At 45.7% G+C, this 13127-nt stretch overlaps 1 protein-coding gene across 1 annotated transcript in view; it reads right to left on the bottom strand.

The window, feature by feature from the left end:
- TOMM70 (translocase of outer mitochondrial membrane 70) overlaps positions 1-13127 on the bottom strand; it is a 40805-nt gene that overhangs the window by 16273 nt on the left and 11405 nt on the right. The window contains exons 2-5 of the mRNA XM_083171992.1: positions 11802-11975; positions 10836-10962; positions 10045-10154; positions 7950-8098 (exon numbers count right to left, since the gene is read on the bottom strand). Of these exons, the coding sequence (XP_083028118.1) occupies positions 7950-8098; positions 10045-10154; positions 10836-10962; positions 11802-11975 (560 nt within the window). The remainder of the gene's footprint in view (positions 1-7949; positions 8099-10044; positions 10155-10835; positions 10963-11801; positions 11976-13127) is intronic.

The raw sequence follows: 13127 nt of genomic DNA, 5'->3' as shown, positions 1-13127 counted from the left end.
AAAGAGCCACAATCTCCGCTGGTTTGCTTGCTCGTCATCGTTCAATTCATGAACACAAGGAACGATTTCTTTACCGAATTGTTACTGGCGACGAAAAATGGTGCCTGTACATCAATATGAACCAGCGAAAGGAATGGCTTAGCCAAGGTAAACAAACGACCCCACACATGAAACAAGATCTTCATCCGCAAAAAAGTTGTTGTGCGTATGGTGGGAGAACTTGGTTGAATGAATTTTTCGAGTCTACACCAGGTGATTTCTACCAACGAGGTATTGAAAACCTTATCGAACGTTGGAAATAAGCTATAAACTACAAGGGAGAATACATTTATAAGTATTGGTGCTCCGAATTGTGCGTTGCGTGCCATATAGTGAAGCACATGAAAAGCATGCTTTTTTACGGTCAAGGGACGTGTTCGTTTTGCGGTTACGTGAGGCACTGCATGCATTGGTCTTTATTCTTACAGTAGAGAAGTCATTAATTATAATTTTCAGAGTCGGTGCATTGTTTGCCGACTCCAGGTACTCGAAATTTCCTCAGACTCAGACTCCACAGCCCTGCATCTGCTTCACCTGCAGTGCACATGGTTTTGTCCATCTAAGAAGGAATTTGTCAAAAAGAGTGAACTAGAATAAGGCCCTTTGCCCAAAGTATAGCCCACCGCAGCATCCCTATTGGGTGAGTTATTAATTGCTACCGATTGTACTTCTCATGCAATGGAAAGTGTTTCTTCATCTATTTTTCCTTGTTTCTTTTTTTGTGATATACATGTCATTTTTTTTTTTTTTTATAAATGATGTCAACCTCTTCAATCTAAATGATTGTAGGTATTGGAGTTGATGTTTTTAAAAACACCTGCGCCAAACTATCCATTTTTTCTTGTAAATTCTTTGTTTAGGAGACGGCGTTCCTCCTCTATGGTTAGTAGGCAGCGGTGCTTTTAATTAATTGCACAAGTATTTCCCAGAAACCATTATTCGATCAATTAGAATTGATTCAAGATAGACGGTCCGATCAGTCCATTCAAATAAACTCAAACTCAATCCAATACCCCAGTCTATGTTAATGGCCGGGTGGTGCTCCTTGGTGCAAGTCCAAAAATAAGGAATTTGGTACTTACCGATAATTCCCTTTCACCGAATCAGCAGGAGACACTGCAGTCATTACATGTGGGGATAGAGTAGGTGTACTGGAGGAGTGGCACTTTAAGAAAACTTTACTGCTGCAGGCTCCTCCCTCCTCTATCCCCACCCAGACCCCAGTCTTAGAAAAACTGTGTCCGAGAGGAGAAGAGAGACCAGGGCCTGCCCGGTAGGGAACGGAGCTAAAACATAAACAGAGTTAGTAGACAATGCACATAACGTGAACATACTAACAAAACATAACACATAGGATTTTTGAAAAGATCCCTATGTACTAATAATAACTATGCAACAAACATTGCAACAATAGAAAGAACGTATCTTTCACACACACAAACCACACTAACATCATGGCAGGAGAACCAGTGCTGGGTGGGCGTGCAGTGTCTCCTGCTGATTCGGTGAAAGGGAATTATCGGTAAGTACCAAATTCCTTATTTCACCTACATGCAGCAGGAGCCACTGCAGTCATTACATGTGGGGATACATACCCAAGCTTTTAAGTCCGGGCGGGAGAGCTCTGGGGCTCATGTAACACTGCCCTACTAAAAGCCGTAGCCGAGCTGGCGAAGGTATCAAACCGATAAAACTTTGCAAACGTGCTAGATCCCGACCAGGTAGCCGCTTTGCACACTTGTGTCAAGGAGACACCTCTCGCCATGGCCCAAGAAGTACTTACTGACCTCGTGGAGTGCGCTGACACTCCCGATGGTACCTTCTTTTGTGCATACAAGTAGGCTTCCCTAATTGTACAGCAAATCCATCTTGCCAAAGTCCTTTTTGTCGCAGGCCAACCTCTCTTAAGTGCATCGTAGAGCACAAAAAGGCTGTCAGATTTCCTTAGATGTTGGGTTCGCCTAACATAAACCTGTAAGGCTCTGACTACATCCAGAGAAGCATCTTCACCCTGAAGAACTGGTACAACAATAGGCTGGTTTACATGAAATGCAGAAACCACCTTAGGAAGGAAATTCCTGCTAGTACGTAGTTCAGCCCTGTCCCTGTAAAAGGTAAGGAAAGGAGACTTACACGATAGGGCTCCTAATTCAGAAACCCTACGTGCTGAGGCCAAAGCCAGCAGCATCACCGTCTTCCAAGTCAGAAATTTGAGATCCGAGGTGTCCAGTGGCTCAAAAACATCTGACTTCAAAAACTCTAGAACCACCACTAAATTCCATGGTTCCGTAGGAGCAGTGAACGGTGGTTGAAGTCGAAGTACTCCTTTAAAAAAGGTTTGTACCTCAGGAATCAGCGCTATCCTGCGATGGAAGAATACTGAGAGGGCTGAAACCTGGACCTTGAGAGAAGCAAGCTTCAAACCTGATGCAAGTCCCGCCTGCAGGAATTCAAGAAGTCTAGCCAGAGAAAAGATTGCCTTAGGCACCTTCCTAGCCTCGCACCAGCGGATGTATGACTTCCATATTCTATGGTAGTGAGACGCTGTTACATCCTTCCTTGCCTTAAGCATTGTAGGAATGACCGTTCCTGGTATACCTCTTCTCTTCAAAAGTTCGGCCTCAACCGCCACGCCGTCAAACGTAGACGAGGCAAGTTTTGGTAGACGAATGGACCTTGCTGCAGCAGGTCTTCTCGCAGCGGCAGGCGCCAAGGTTCCTCCACCATCAGGTCCCTGAGGTCGGAGTACCACGGACGCCTGGGCCAATCTGGAGCGATTAAGATGACTTCTGCTGCTCCCCTCTTTATCCGTTTGAGTACCTTTTGAAGTAACGGAATAGGAGGGAAGAGATATACCAGGTCGAAGTCCCAGGGAATGGAGAGGGCATCCACTGCCGCAGCCGCTGGATCCTGAGCCCTTGCACAATACTGGGGAAGTTTGTGATTCAGTCTGGATGCCATGAGATCTATCTGTGGCATCCCCCATCTCTGAACCAGCTGTTGGAAAACCTCCGGATGAAGACCCCACTCTCCCGGGTGGAGGTCCTGCCTGCTGAGGTAATCCGCCTCCCAATTTTCCACTCCTGGAATAAAGACTGCGGAGAAACCGGTGGTGTATGTTTCTGCCCAGGACAGAATCGGGCGGACTTCCCGCATGGCTGTCCTGCTTCTGGTGCCCCCTTGTCGGTTGATATAGGATACTGCCGTGATGTTGTCCGAATGTATCCTTACCGGCAAACCGACAAGAAGGGGGTGGGCCTGTGCCAGTGCCAACCTGATAGCCCGTAACTCCAAGATGTTTATAGGTAAGCGGGCTTCCTGGCTGGTCCAAAGACCCTGGAAGGTGCGACCCAGCGTGACCGCACCCCAACCCCGAAGGCTGGCATCTGTGGTCACCATAGTCCAGACCTGAGACTGGAAGGAGCGACCCTTGGTAAGGTTGGATGTATTCAGCCACCACTGAAGAGAGAGTCGAGCTTCCTTGGACAGAACAATGGTCTTGTGGATTTGAAGATGGGATCCCGACCATTGAGCTAGAAGATTGCCTTGAAAGGTCCTGGAATGAAACCTTCCGTAAGATAGGGCCTCGAAGGCTGCCACCATCAGGCCTAACAGCTTGGTGCACAAATGCACCGATACTCTGCGAGGCGTCAGGACCTGACGAACCCTCTGCTGGATGACTGTGACCTTGGATAATGGCAGAAAAACCCTTTCCTGGACAGTGTCGAACAACAGACCCAGAAACAATATCTTCTGTGTTGGTTCCAGCTGAGACTTTTTGAAATTCAGGATCCAACCATTCTGAACCAGGAAGTCGCAGGTAGTCCGGGCATCCTGTTGTAGTTTTTGTGGAGAGGATGCTTTCAGGAGAAGATCGTCCAGATAGGGCACAATCGTTATCCCCTGAATCCGAAGGGCTGATATCATGCAAGCCATAACCTTTGTGAAGGTTCTTGGAGCTGATGAAAGACCGAAAGGGAGTGCTCTGAACTGGTAATGCTGATTGCGAATCGCAAACCTGAGGAACCGATGGTGTGGTTCCCAGATCGGAATATGCAAATAGGCATCCTTTATGTCCAGTGATAAGAGAAACTCCCTTGGCTCCAGGCTTGCAATGACTGACCTTATAGATTCCATCTTGAACCTGTGGTACACGATGTAATCGTTGAGGTGCTTCAGATTGAGAATGGGCCTTACCGAACCGTCCGGCTTCGGTACTAGAAAAAGACTTGAGTAATAACCCAGCTTTTCCTGAGCTTTGGGGACAGGTATAATGACCCCTGCTTGTAAAAAACTTTGAATGGAGTTGACCAAAGCTGCTTGTGTTGTTACTAAAGCAGGTAGGCCTGTTGTAAAAAACCTGTTCGGCGGAGCCTGAACAAACTCCAGTTTGTACCCGTGTTCCACAATCTGAAGCACCCAACTGTCTCGACAGTGAGACCTCCAGACGTTCTCGAAGAGGGATAACCTTGCGCCCACCTTGGGATCCCCCAAATGGGCGGGAAGCCCGTCATGCCACAGGTTTGTCTGCAACCTTGGTTTCTGCACGACGGGTAGAGGTAACTGCGGTTGTGGCTCCTCTGCCACCTCTGCCTCTGCGTCCTCGAAAGGACGAAAAACCTCCCCTGGCACGTCCTCTGAATGAGGCGCCCCCTCTAAAAGCCCGAAAGGACGGTGTAAATTGTCTCTTCGGTGGGGGAGTGGCCGAAGGGAGGAAGGTAGACTTACCTCCGGTAGCTTGAGCAATGAGCTTGTCAAGCTCAGGTCCAAACAACATATCTCCCGCATAAGGCAAAGCTTCTACTGCCTTTTTTATGTCGGCCTCCGCCTGCCAAGATCTTAACCAGATAGTACGTCTGGCCAATACCGCTGAAGCTGAGATTTTAGCACCCAACTCAGCTACATCTGAAGCAGCTTCTCCTGTATAGACAGCTGCATCTTTAACATACAGAGCCAGCTGTAGCAGTTCGTCACGGGGCCTACCGCTCTGTAAACCCAACGCAAGCTCTTCAGACCATTTCTCCATGGCCTTACTGACCCAGGCTGAAGCTAAGGCTGGTCTGAGTAAGACCCCTGCCGTGGTATAAATAGTTTTTACCGTTGTCTCAAGACGGCGGTCAGGGGCCTCCTTTAGAGCCACTGCCGCCGGAACTGGAAGCGTGGTCCGCTTGGAGAGCCTGGACAGCGAGACATCAGCTGGAGGCGGAGTCTCCCATTTTTCTCTAGATTCTTGAGAAAAAGGGTAAAGTAACTTCATGCGCCTAGACAATTGGAATTTTCTGTCTGGCGTTTTCCATACATTTAGGAGAGGTCTGTCTAATTCAGCCGAATCAGGGAAGGTAACCTGCTGTTTTTGTGTCCGCCCAAATAAGGACAAAGGAACCGGAGTATCGTCCTCAACTAAATTAAGTGTGGTGCGAACAGCCTGAATCAGGCCCTCTACCCCCTGAGGATCATCACGCTGTAGCGCCTCATCCTGAATGAATTCAGGTTCATCTACCTGAAGCAAATCCACATCGTCCTCCCCATCAGTATCATTATCATCCTGTAATAGACCTATGGGAGATCTGGGACGCTTTTGTGAAGGCCGTGAAGGCCCAGCTACAGGGTTGGACCCAGAGGCCACAGATTGCATAAGCGTCTTAACCCAGGCTGGTTCAGTAGAACCCATAATGGACAGGTGAGCATGAAATCTCTCCCTGTCCTTCCTGGAAGCAGCTAATTCTGCAGCCAATCCAGCCAACACATTCTGTAGTAAAGGCTCAGGAGATTCTGACTGAGAAGACTGTGTCTGAGGTTCCACTTCCTGTGTGTGCTCTGCCTTATAGCAAGATTCACACAATGAAACACCCTTTATATGCTGGGTGAACTGCTCCTTACAGGTTTTACATGTAAAAACCTTAAGGGCAGCCTTGGAGGCAGCTTTTCCTGCCATACTGTCAGTGTATGAGATTAGTTATAAAATCACACACACACACACAGACACAATATACAAGAATGCACAGACTTGTAAAGCAACAGATACTATTCCTAAAACAGCGGAGCTGAGCTAGGATAGGGAGGGGGAGCCTTCCGCCCTTGTATCAGAGATTATGCACAATCTCTGTAAACTGTGCACAAAAAATAATCCCCCAGTAACTTACAGACCTGCTCTGTAGTGGGTAAGGGGGGCGCTGGACTGCAGTGCGTGCGCTGGAGCGCTGTACACGATGTCCTCAGATCAGCCTTGCGGAGGTACAGCAATGGCGCCGGCAGCAGGGAGAGAGGAGAGAAAGAAAGGGCGTCTCTTGCTGACGTCACCTAAGCCCTCCCTCTCCCTCCGGCGCGTAGTTTTACTAGAGCGGAGCGCTGTGTACAGCCTCCGCTCTGATGCTGTCCCCACTGACGCTCCCCAAAATGGCGGCCGTCAGACTACAGGCTGCTGAATCATTGAGAACGGGTGCGCCCGCCCGTCTCAGGCCACATTTCGGCGCACAGCGCCGCTTACCTGCAGCGATGCTGCCTTCATCCCTGGAGCAGTGGCCAGGCCTTGGACCCGTAACGCGAGCCGCGTGCAGCTGCGGCGGGTCCCCGATGCGGTGGCACCGGTGGCCGGGTGCATAGAAGGCGCACTGCGGGCAGTGGCGACCAGCACCCCTCCAGGTCCCTCGGAGCAGGCAGACCCTGCGGAGGGGTCTGCCTGTGATCAGCAGTCAAAATAAAAATATTTTCAAAAGAAAAAGGTAAAAATAAAAGTAAAAAAGACCTAACTCCCTGAGGAGAATAGGCCCAGAGAACCTACTCCTCCGGGCACTTTTTCTAAGACTGGGGTCTGGGTGGGGATAGAGGAGGGAGGAGCCTGCAGCAGTAAAGTTTTCTTAAAGTGCCACTCCTCCAGTACACCTACTCTATCCCCACATGTAATGACTGCAGTGGCTCCTGCTGCATGTAGGTGAAAAAACAACATAATTTGATGCTGTGATATTTATCAAGGTTCCTTGAGAAAGCTTAGCATCGAAACGCGTTGGTTTTTTGGACTTGCACCAAGACTATTAACATAGACTGAGGTAAAGGATTGAATCAGGCAAGCTCTCACTGAGGGGCAGATTTATTAAGCTTGGTGAAGTGATAAAGGGTCTGGTTTTTATCACCAGCCAATCAGCTTCTGCCTGTCAGGTTTCAAACCAAGCCTGTAACTTCACAGTTATTAGCTGATTGGCCGGTGATAAAAACCAGACACTTTATCACATCACTTAATAAATCTACCCCTGTGATCTAGACAGAATATAAAATACACTTTTACTTCTACCCCATTGTATGGCAGAGGGTCAGATCTGGACTATATAAGGAAAAATGAATGACATTATAAATTAAGAATTTAACAATACACAAAAAGTACTACTTCATGACTAAATCAATTGTTGATGGGCTGACTTCCTTTGATTCAATGACAGTCCATAGAGGAAAAAAAATCTTTTAAGAAGTAAAAATTGCATTTAAGGCCCATACACACTGGGCGACTGAGCTGAAAGTCACTCAAAACAGCAGGTTTGAGCAGCTTTCAGCTGAAAGCCGCCCAGTGTGTATGCCCCGTCGATGAGCGGTGAGCGCTGCTGCGCGCTCCCGCATCATCGCTGGGAAAGCCGTTCATCTGCTGGTTATACCAGCCGATGAGCGGCTTTCAGGACGGCTTTGCATAGCGCTCCGCTATGCAACTCTGTCCTCCCCCCTCCGTCGGCGCCGGGCAGGGGGAAAGCCGCTCAGTGTGTATGCACTAAGCGGCTTTCCCCGCAGCGATGATTGTCATCATCGCTGTCCATACACTCTGGGCATAGTTGCCTTTAGAATGATCACATATGGATATTCAGACCCACACATACTGCCATGGAAAATTGTGTTTGTTTAAAAAAAAAAAACCCCACAAAACTCACTTCTCCTTCACCACAGCTGCCTCTCCCTCTTTATCCTTATCCTCGTCAGACTTCTCCTCTTTGTGCAGCGGCTGGGAGATGATATCATCCGTGAAGGAGCTGAAATAGGATTTGATGAACTGAGGTGAAGGCATCATTGGCTCCCTGTTCTGAAATAGGAAACAATAGGAAAAAAAAATTAAACATGAGCAGATATGACACAATTATTGGGCATAGAACATAAAATGAACATAATATGTATCGCACATTCAGGTATAAAACACTAGAAGCCACAAGAAAAACTGTGACCTTCTACCGTGAGAGAAAAGACTACATGTGATGGGCAGTTTGTGCACTAGGACACGCAGAGCTGGAGCCACTGGTGACGAAGATGTAGCAAACAGAGTAATGTAATATATGAATCCTGAAATAAACAAAACAAATATTGTTTTCTAAATACCCACACACACATGGGGCAATTTTGGCCTGTTTTCTAATGGGGCCTACACACGCCGCAATTTAGGGCCATTTTCTAAGCAATCTGACTTAATTTGCCTAGATCCCTCAGAAAATGCCCCAACATCACTACAAGTGTCAGGACCACAGCGATATGCGGCACTATCGCTGGGGCAATTACCAGCGTGCTGGTTCTTAATCGTCATTGCCAGTGTTCTCTCACCAAAGAACATCGGCGCTGACAGATCACTCAGCACACATAGTTGTGTATAGGTTTGTGCTAGCAATCGTTGCCTGTGTGTTGGCCCCATAAACAATCTGTCTAGATGTCTGTCTAAAGCACGGGTCGCTCTGTGTGTAGCCCATAGCGATGCACGGTCCTGCATGTCTCCATCGCTGGCTGAAATATTTATTGCATTCACTAAATATCTGAGATTGCCATTAACACTTGCTAGGCAAACAGTAGGTTAGCACAGATCGCTGGTGCATGTGCACAGCGATGTGTGCTGAGCAATCTGTGCTAACCTAGATCACTTAGCACAGAAAGAAAAGCCGCCCTGTGTGTACGGGGCTTTAGAGTACAAATATACAGATAATAATTTCTATGAAGAGTAATAATATCTATGAAGTAGACAATCATCAACAGTTGACAGGAACCCTGCTCCACACCCTTTTGCGTTTGGTGTGCCAGCCACAGATAGGTGAGTAATCTTAGTTTAGCCATAAGGCATCGCTGTCTCTCCTTGTGATTCACAATAGGAAGATCAGGAGACTGGAACATAAAAGCTCTTCTGGCACAACACAGAAACACTGAGATGTTTTATTAACCATGTACTTCTATTCCTACCATACTGTACCTAAAAGGCAAACAAAAGGCTCAGGTATGTCAAGAAAAGCTAGGCTCAAGTAAAATGAAGGAAGAGACAACAAAGTGTTTTTAAAACCTATTAATACCGGGTGCAGAAAACAGTTGGGATACCTGGTACACCTAGTACAGGAATCAGACGCAAACTCGCCTGTAATCGGAGCAGAGAATGGTAAATGTGTTGGGGGTAATAAAATGACAAATCTGAATTAGTATATACCACTTATAGATAACTGCAGGACGGAGATCAAGGACATAATAAACCAGTGCATAGAGGTCCCTCCAAGCTTCTTTTGCTGGGTGCCACACCCTGCCCATTCTTAAAATCTCAAAACCCTGCCCTTTTTATGTGTGGCACTGCCCCCTACCACGCTGACATGCAACTGAGAACTATCAGTGCGTGCCATCATGTGTAATGGGTATTACGGTGTATGCCATCATGTGTAATGGGCATTATGGTGTGTGGTATAATGTGTAAAAGGCATCACTTTGTGTGCCATAATGTGTAATTGTCATTACGATAGAATATGTAATGGACATAGCAGAGTATGATAATGTTGAATGGGCGTAATCTTAGTACAGTGTGTAATTTTTTATAGATTTTTTTGTTTCTAATGTATTTTTTAAATTAAATGTGCCCTCCAATTGCAAAAAGTGCACCCTGCCCTGAAAAAATCCTAGTGTGAACACTAAGTGCATGAAACAATAAATGGGCCTCTAGCATACTGGCTACTGTGAAAAGTTTCTATATAAATGATATACTACTAACAAGATGTCTCCCTTCACAAGAAATACCTTGTATTTGTCTTTGGCTTTTTCTTTCCCAAGTTGTTTAAGAACTTTATCTGCTAGCAGCATGCTGGTCTGGTTCTGAAATCCTTCCAAGATGCAAACTGCAGTGACATCTAGAACCACAAAACAGCAGGTAGAGACGAAAAACTATATTCAATTTTCATACCTACAGTACTAACGTCACATACAACTACTTGTTTCAGTAAAAAGTAGGCAGTAAACTAGACTAGAAAGAGAACCCAAGCTAGAACTAAAAAATCTTATCTGTGGAGCCATAAATATATTAACATCATGATCAGCTTCGTCTGCCTGCATGGTGCCTACAAGACCTGCCGTGTGCTGAATTACAGGTAGGTCATCTTCTGGGAGGAATCAACCTTTAAAGAAGAACCCCAACTTGATCATTTGTAATACAACACATCAGGAGATGCCGTGGGAAGTGCTACAGAGAATTCAGCATGGAAAATATCTGAGGATTAGCCAAATCCATAACATCAAGGCAACTACTTTTAAGTGGGAGAATAGGACTGTTAAATACTAACTATAATAAAACCCTTAGAAAACGAACCATACCAAAAAAAAAAAAACTTTGTAAAATAAATCCTCAGCAAGAAACAGGTATATGGACCCAGAAAACGCCAATAAAATTAAATTCCAAGTGGGAAAATCAACCCAGCAGGCATCGCTGTGAAGTCTGACTCAACACGTATGAGCCAATCACAGGTGGATTCCACCACAGCTCTAGGACAACCGGCGACGTTAGCAAGATGGTTCAGTAAAGCGGGCACACGTACCTTCCAAGCATTCTTTTTTGTTGTCAAGTCTTTCATGTGCCTTTGCCCGGCGGAAGAGGGCTTTCACATATCTGGGATTCAGTTCCACTGCTTTTGTACAGTCATGGACCACTTCATTCCAAGTTTGCTGACAAAGAAGGCCACAAAAGCAATGTTTGCATACCGTCTATACAAGCAGCAGTGCCATTTATTGCACACAACACGACAAACACATTGGCCGGTATTCAATGCGGCTGGCGGGGAAATTAAACAGCGGGAGTCTCAGAAAAATAGTGATCCTTGCTGTTTAACCACCGCACCGGCCGCTCACTCTATTCATTGTTCCAGGGGAATCCTCGCTGTCAGAGGATGGCGAGGATTCCCCCAAACAGCGAGGCTCGCGGCCAATGCAGGGAGCCCGCTGCATTTAGCCTAGAGTCTCACTGCTTTAGCCGCCGCATATGCCGATTCCGCCTCGCTGCAAAAACAGAGCAAGGAGGAATCGGCGTGTGCAGGGAGTCAGTTGAATACGGACCCTGCTCGCTGTCACAGCCCGCCCGCAGCATTTAATACTGGCCATTAAGTGCCACCAACCACATCAATTATCAAGTAGAAAAAAATACCTGCTACAAAAACTATTAAACATACAAATAAAAAGGGTGATTTTTCAAAAACAAACAAAAAAAGAGTGCAAAATGTTTGTTATTAGTATAGCCCTAAGTAATATTCTAATGCCTATAATCACTGAGTAAAAATAAATATACATTAATTAAAATTTTTAAAAAGCAAGTCTGCTGGAAATTTCAAAGATTGAATGATTTAAAGACTAAACAAAAATGGCATTTAAGCAGAGCTCCATGCCTGTTGTCTTGTTCGCTCACAAGTCTTGAGAATAGATATTACAGGATCCAGATCCTGGGCATATATTTACAACTAATATACCCAGCACCTGTGAAGCTTCTGTTACTTATGCATGTATTTACTTACCAGCTGTTCATAAGCCGCAGCTCTGTTCTGGTAGAAAGTAGACAAATCCACCTTCTTTTCTGGAGGACAGAGGCTGAGGGCCTCAGTGTAACACAGGATGGCTTGCTCGAATTTGGAAGCTTTAAAATACTTGTTACCTTTGTTCTTGGCAGCTTGCGCTTTCTCCAGCGGGCCCTACAAGATAAAGATTTTAATTTAGACAGACCAAGAACCTCAACACATGTATGCCATACCTCTAACCCTTAAAAAAGAGAAAAGAGGGAGTAAAATAAAATCTATCCATTTGACAATTTTTTTTTACAAATTTAATCTAAAAGATCACCTAGAAAAAAAGATAAACAGATTTTTCTGAAATCCGCCACAACACTCATCTATCTGCTTCTATTGCTTTGGTGCCAAACCAGCAGCCGGTCTGTGATCTGTTGTAATCTGCGCCAGGAGAGCGGCAGCGCAGACGTTTACATGAAGTCATTTTTTGCCACTTTGCGCTAAGTTAGGGACAGCTCCAAGCAAATGTAACCCATTATGTGCCAAGTATCCCAATGTCCCTTTACATGACATGGGATGTGCACTGGTTGTTAGTGTATATTTTAACTCTAATGTGACACAAACAAGCTAGCACCATAGCGGCCACAGGCACGGCAATTACCTTACATGAAAACATGCCGCATGATATGGTGGCATGGGTGAGCAAAAATATCACATTGCTGGCATTTCATTCACCAGCACTACATCTGGGTAGCATATCAATTGCCATTACTGTTGTTATAAATATGCAATTGGTATATCACGGGTTCCGACATTTTTATTGCTGTTACTAGTGGCATATTTTTAAGCAATGCCGTTCCCACTGAGAACTACTACAGACACATAATGCAGGTGTGTGTGTGTGTGTGTGTGTGTGTGTGTGTGTGTGTGTGTGTGTGTGTGTGTGTGTGTGTGTATGGGTCTGCATGTGAGGCCCTTTAAAAAGTTGCCACTACTGGTCTATTGTTATGTATCATACTGAGAGAAAGTAATGAGTATTTTGCGTGTAGTACTAATACTAAAAAATAATTTCTCATACATACAGACAATTGTTCTATTCATTTATAAATGTCTATATGGTTTTCAAATCCGTAATGTTAATAGTACTAGAAGGAATCACGGCTTTGTACAGCGATTACATATGTAAAAGTGCTCAGCATGCACAGTTCTCTGTATGTGGTGTTACTCTGCTGTGTAAACGCATGCATCCGATGCTTAATAGAGAACGATGTAACGGCTCCCGAGCTGTTCCTGGCTCTGCTTTCCCATTGCAGCTTTTACTGGTGTCATATCACTGTG

This window comes from Crinia signifera, chromosome 2 (assembly GCF_055691185.1).
Source record: "Crinia signifera chromosome 2, ASM5569118v1, whole genome shotgun sequence".
In the NCBI taxonomy this organism is placed as follows: Eukaryota; Metazoa; Chordata; class Amphibia; order Anura; family Myobatrachidae; genus Crinia; species Crinia signifera.
Note: the sequence above shows the minus strand (reverse complement) of the source record. Positions and strands in the feature narration are given on the sequence as shown.